General features: G+C 43.1%; 1 protein-coding gene across 2 annotated transcripts in view; it reads right to left on the reverse strand.

Moving 5' to 3' along the window:
* The window catches only part of Elavl4 (ELAV like RNA binding protein 4), a 136,633-nt gene extending 131,390 nt beyond the window's left edge, over positions 1-5,243 (reverse strand). For both annotated transcript variants that reach the window (XM_075946798.1, XM_075946793.1), the window contains exon 1: positions 5,118-5,243. In XM_075946798.1, coding sequence (XP_075802913.1) covers positions 5,118-5,135 — 18 coding nt within the window. In that variant the 5' untranslated portion in view covers positions 5,136-5,243. The remainder of the gene's footprint in view (positions 1-5,117) is intronic.
* Between the last annotated feature and the right edge of the window lie 757 nt (positions 5,244-6,000).

Consider the following 6,000-nt stretch of genomic DNA (forward strand, 5'->3'; position numbering starts at 1 on the left):
ATTATTATAGCACTGCTTGGTCTATTAGCCTATCTATATTTCTAGCTAGCTCTTATATCTTAATTTAACCTATTCCTATTATTTTAGCCCACCACGAGGCTCGTGGTTTACCAGCAAGGTGCGTGTCCTTCTTCTCTGGTGGCTACATGGTGTCTCCTTGACTCTGTCTACTCTCTTCTCTCTCTACATCTCTGCTCAGATTTCCCACCTAGCTGCCCTCTGTTAAGCTATTGGCAGAAAGCAGCTTCTTTATTAACCAATGACAATAAAACATATTCACAGCATACAGAGGGGAATCCCACATCAGATAAGTACTCTTTAACAGATGGCAGGGCTAGGAGTAAGAATGAAGATATTATAGGTGAAATTTAAAAGGCAAAAGCAGATAAAAAGCAGGCTTTCCAAACTGTAAACAATTTAACACTGGAACAAATATAATATTTGAATGGCAGAAAATGCCATGCCATAAGGTTAATACAAGGGTAAAGGTGGATAAAGGAAGGCAAATAAATATGCTTGGACATCATACTGTGGATAGTGAGGTCCAAGGAAATAAGGAGGTCAGAACTGTGTTTTAGAGATAGTTTTTACTACTGGTGATCAAACCGAAGGAAAAGGATTTGAAAGGAGTAAAGAGGATTTTGCGGTAGCCCAGCACTGAGTCTTGAAAAAGGAAACTCACAGATTACTAACTATTCAGTGGATCTAACAATTCACTTCTGTGAATAACCAAAAGCTGCAGTCACGAGTCCTGACTTGACTTCCCTGCTTCTCTTTTGGAGAGATGTCATGTTGCATTTGGGGTAGGATGACAAATGACACCTATAAAGAGCTCTACTCTTCACAAAAAGCTTCTATACTTAAAAAAATACAAATGAATATTATTTCGCCCAATATACTTGTATATAGCATATTTATAAAATAAATGTATTTTTGGATCAGAGTTGCAAGGATTTTTTCAATAGTATCTATTTGGGACAGGTTTCTCTGTGGAACACTCAAAATCAATTATGCCTATGAGTCACCAAAACAGGATTCAAGCCCGTACCCTGTCATTTACCACACTTCAATTCTTGGACAAATTGCCCAACTTCTCTAGGTTGTCATTTTTAAGAAGCTATGTGATAGGATTTCAACAAAAACAGAAGGCACATTCCAAAAGTGACTTTGAACAATATTCAGTGAAAAAAAATCAAGAAAGGATGATGAAAGACATTGGGGCTGACCACAAGGGAAACTTCAAGCCCAAGACCTTGAGCAAATCTGAAGAGAAAAGCTATAGGTGTAGAATGGACAGGGGTGTGGCCTCTGCACATCATATTAACCAAACCAGAAGCCAGCCAGGTAGATGGCTCACCCCACCTCTTTCTTGTATTTCATTCTATTAAAGGAAACATGAGATTAAGCATAAATCAGCACTATAGACCATAAGAGTTTGTAATTGGGACCAGACAGAAGGCTCGGCAATTAAGAGCATTTCCTGCTTTTCCATAGGACCAGGGTTTGAGTCCCTGTACTCACCTGGCAGCCCATAACTCTGTAACTCTGGTTTCAGAGGTGTTGACATCCCCTTCTGGCCTTGAAAGGCCCGGACATTCAAGTATTGCAGAGATAAATGGAAAGTCAAATTAGGAGTTCACATGACAACTTGATATGAAACTACCAAAAGGCAAATGGTTTCTTATTAGAAAGTCAAACTTTCTGTTGTCATGACATGGCCAGAAAGATTATGACATCACTGCATGGCCATCTTTCTCTATCAATGAAGGACACGGTTGTTAATGGACTAGTCATAGAATTGAACTTAGTTTGGATAATGTTCCCAGCTCTGCTTCAGTTGTAATTAGTGTCACATGTAAACGTGTATGTTTATATGTGTTTGTGTACATGCACATTTTAACACATGATAAATGTTTTAGGGTCTCTCACTGTAGCAGCAAACTACATTTAAAATAAAATTGAACTGCTCCAAAACTAGGATCAACATGTGACCTATCTTATATATTACATGCTGAACTATTTCAAAAGAGCCAATCTAGCTTTTTAGTAAATTCTTACATCATGTGTAATAGGCAACTGTGTCCCTTAAAAATTCACATGTAGAATGAATAGAACCTCTGATCACTTAGAATGTGACTGGATTTTGAAATAATAGCCTTTAAGGAAATCAAAAGATGAAGTGAGTCATATCTGTGAGCCTTAATCAAATAAGATGTGTTTCTTTAAAAGTGTAGAGATTAGAAGAGAGACTTATGGAAAGACATAGAAGATGATTATCCATAGTCCTGGGAAAGAAACTTCCTAAAAACTCTGCTAATATCACAATCTTGAACTTCTCACAACCATAACTATGTGGAGATAAATTGCCCCCCCCCTTTTAAAGTCATCCATTGTAAAGCATTCATTATGTCACCTAGAGACCTTAATCCGTTCATAAAATGACAAACACTATTTAAAACTTCGGTTCCTAATCCCAAATCACAATTCACAATGATTGTGGCTGCCACAGTTATAAAATACCATGGGTGAATAAATAATTCTACAGTGAGCAAAATTTCCAGACACAGAGGCTTGCTTTTCAACAACCCAATATTCATGTTAATTCTATAAGGTAGACTTTTTCTAAAACACACTGCTATTCAATATTTTCCCTTTAGGTAGTTTCTATCATAATTTAACCATTTTTAAAGAATAGTAATGTGGGATGTCCTTCTGTATGTTGCTTTCATTGGTTGATGAACAAAGCTGCTTTGGCCAATGGCGGGGTAGAATGTAACTAGGTTTTAGGAAAACCAAGCAGAGATATGGGGAGAAAGATCGCAGAGTCAAGAGAGATGACAGCAGCTACAGGAGGTGACAAGCCACGAGCCTCCTGGTAAAATATAAACTAACAGAACTGAATTAATTTAAATGTAAGAGCTAGCCAGTAATATTCCTGAGTCATTAGCCAAACAATTATAATTAATATTAAGCCTACAAATGATTATTTTATAAGCAATGAGGGACTGGGCAGGATACAGAAAAGCTCCTAGCTACAGAATAGAGTAGAAATTTCCATCAAAATTGACAGGAACTTTTTAGTGCTTTTATTTATTGTTTCTACCTAAGATTTAATGTATGGTATTCCAATTAATTCTCAGATCACCTTTGTAAGATCTGTATTATACCTAACCTTATGCCCCAGTTAATGAATAGACTGAGGGAAAATAATAAAAAAAAAGAGGACCAAGGTGTTAATTATGCAAAGTCCTATAGCCACTGAGCAATGGATGATATCAGACCTGCACCATGAATATCGGAGTCAGAATCCCTTATTCAAAAGTATAGCCTCTATAAATGTTAGGGAGCAGTCTAGTGCTCATAACCTGGAGATCACAAACCCACACGGGACTGCAGGCCACACTGGGTGAGGACACCTGTCTCAAAACCAAACAATCAAACAAACTATAAAGAAGGGTGGAGCTGAACGTAGCTGAGTGCTTAGTAAAGTGCTTGTCTAGCATGGAATGAGGCGGCGCTTCAAACTCCAGGACTGCAAACACACACATCAAAAGCTTCTGAGGGGTCTCTGTTAACCCCGAACACACACTAACCAGAGGAGTTAGAGGCTGAGTGATCTAACTCATAACCCTACCTTGACTGAATTCCACATCAGAGCACCTTAACAAGCAGCAATCCAGGCTAATACAAAAGGTAACTAAAGAGGATTACTTAGGAGTTCTCTGAAAGAAAGGCTGCATGTAAATCCCTGGTCTATTTCCTGAGTAGTTAGGAAATGGGGGAAATCCTTTATAGAAGCAGGTGGGTCACAACCTTATCAGCCCCAAGGGATTTGGTTAAGTGCTTTGACGTCTCAGTAGGAGTTCAACTGCAGTGCCACAGGTCACCCTGGCAGAGAGCTACCAGGTAAGGGGCGGTGAGCTCTCTACTGTCATTTTGTTGCGGAAGCAGGAAGGGAAACATCTGGATTGAACCTTTTGATTCCTTGTTACATTAATTTTATTCAGTGTTTTAAATTCAACCCACTCACATTTACAAAACACTTCACACAGACTACTTCCTCATGAAAGGAGCTCCATTCACATCTCACCTAAAACATCAAACTTATTCTGAAATGACTGAGGTTAAAGCTTGTTCAGTGTCAATTTGCAAGTATTATAAAATATGAAAAGCCAGGCAGACGAGCACAGGAGGGTAATGCGAGGGCAATGCTTTACAAAAATCAAGGCAGCCAGGGTAAGGAACTCGGATGGGCTTTTAGGAATCCATCACGCTCACGACAAACCATTGTGGAGGCGGGCATTTAAGCCCTCAGAGGGAAGATTTTATGAGAATTATTGCCCATGAGCAGTATTGGCTAACAGCTTGGGAATCAATATGACTCATTTCCCCCCAAACCTGGAGCTGCTTTCTAGAAGCCCCCCCTCCTTTCTCCTGTGGCCTTCCCAAGTCCCTTAACATAAGACGGGGGAGGGGGAGCTGTGCCACTTTCGCAGGTTCACGACTACTGAACTCGCTTTTACTAGATCTTAAATGTCTGACAACCTCCAGCCCAAAGAGAGACCCTGACAACACAAGGCTACCCTACCCCACATGTGAGCCTCTTTTCCCCCTTAAAGCGAGCACTGCTTAGGGCAACATAAGTGTCCACTCCGTCTGATCTAGAAACACAAGTCCCGGGGCCGTAGCGGCTGTAATCTGGTGCATGCCTCCCGGTGTGACAATTAACGAGAGTCCCAAAGGTTGAGGTCCCCCTGAGAACACGCGCTCGAGCGCCCTGCACCTTGGGGCCGGACTTTTTGGCGCCACTAGCTTAGCAAAGCCACCCGGTGGCGGGGAGTGGCGCTAGTCGCTGCCGGGTGATTTGTCTGGGTACCAGGTGAGGGGACGCACCCACCCAAATTTCAGAGGTCCTCTCTGGCGGAAGTCAAGGGGACAGTGGGGCGTGGCCCGGAGCCCTCGGAACGGAGTTGGAAGAGACTACCGAGCCCGGGCGTGGGGTCAGGGATGCGCGGTCCCCAGGCCCGCGGCGACCACGTGGCCGGCGGGAGCCGGGGCTGGTGACGGCGGGTGGGCGGGGCGTTGGGGGCGCGCTGCGGGCGCTCGGGTTGTGCTACCTGGTTCTGGAGTCGCATCTTAGCGGAGACGGGGTCCGGAGGGCGGCGGTGGTGGCCAGGCGGGCGCGGCGGGCCCGAGGACCTCGGCCCAGTCACTTCGCGCTGGGTCCCGCGCCGCTCACTCGTCCGCCCGCTGCGCAATCCCTATCGCCGCCTCTAGGGGGCGCTGGACGAGGAGGCGGAGGACCCATCCAGAGTGGCTGGTTCCCTTTAAGGTTAAGGGGATGGCTTTGCAGTGTTTGTATGCTTAGAAAGTCAAATGAAGAAGTTTTTCAATACTGAGGCTTATGCTGTGCTTGAATTGTAAGTGCGGTAGCTTTTTCACGGTTTAAGTACATCAACACCATTTGGACAAACTTTGACAAGACGCTGTGACAGGCCCTGTGTTTATGTGACTTAACTGAGATGCTTAGAAAAACAAAACAAAACCCTCTCTGTGACAAGGATTTCTGTGACAAGGACTGTAGATACCTTAAGTGGATGCTTCAAGCTATGTTAGGCTGTTTGCTGTGTTAAGACGCCGTCTGCCCAAGTAAAGTGAGGAAAGGAACCAACTGACATCAGTAACCCAGTAGCACCCCCCTCCACACACAAATACAGTTCCCAAGACTTTTGTGCGCTCAGATTTCAGTTAAAGATGTTTGTTAGCAACCCTTCAGTTATTCTGTGGTCTCCTATACCATACCAGAGGTTTGAATAATCCAGTATTATTAGCCTTGTGATAGGTACGAGGATGAAAGTCAAACGGGGGACGGGGCTTCTTTGGCCCTCCCGGATTCTTTTAAAGCTGTTCTCTCAGGATTGAGACACTCACACTTGGACTGTTGAGAATGCCCACTATTAAATGAAGAAAAATACAGGAAATAAACAATCAAACAGAAGG

This window comes from Microtus pennsylvanicus, chromosome 13 (genome assembly GCF_037038515.1).
Source record: "Microtus pennsylvanicus isolate mMicPen1 chromosome 13, mMicPen1.hap1, whole genome shotgun sequence".
In the NCBI taxonomy this organism is placed as follows: Eukaryota; Metazoa; Chordata; class Mammalia; order Rodentia; family Cricetidae; genus Microtus; species Microtus pennsylvanicus.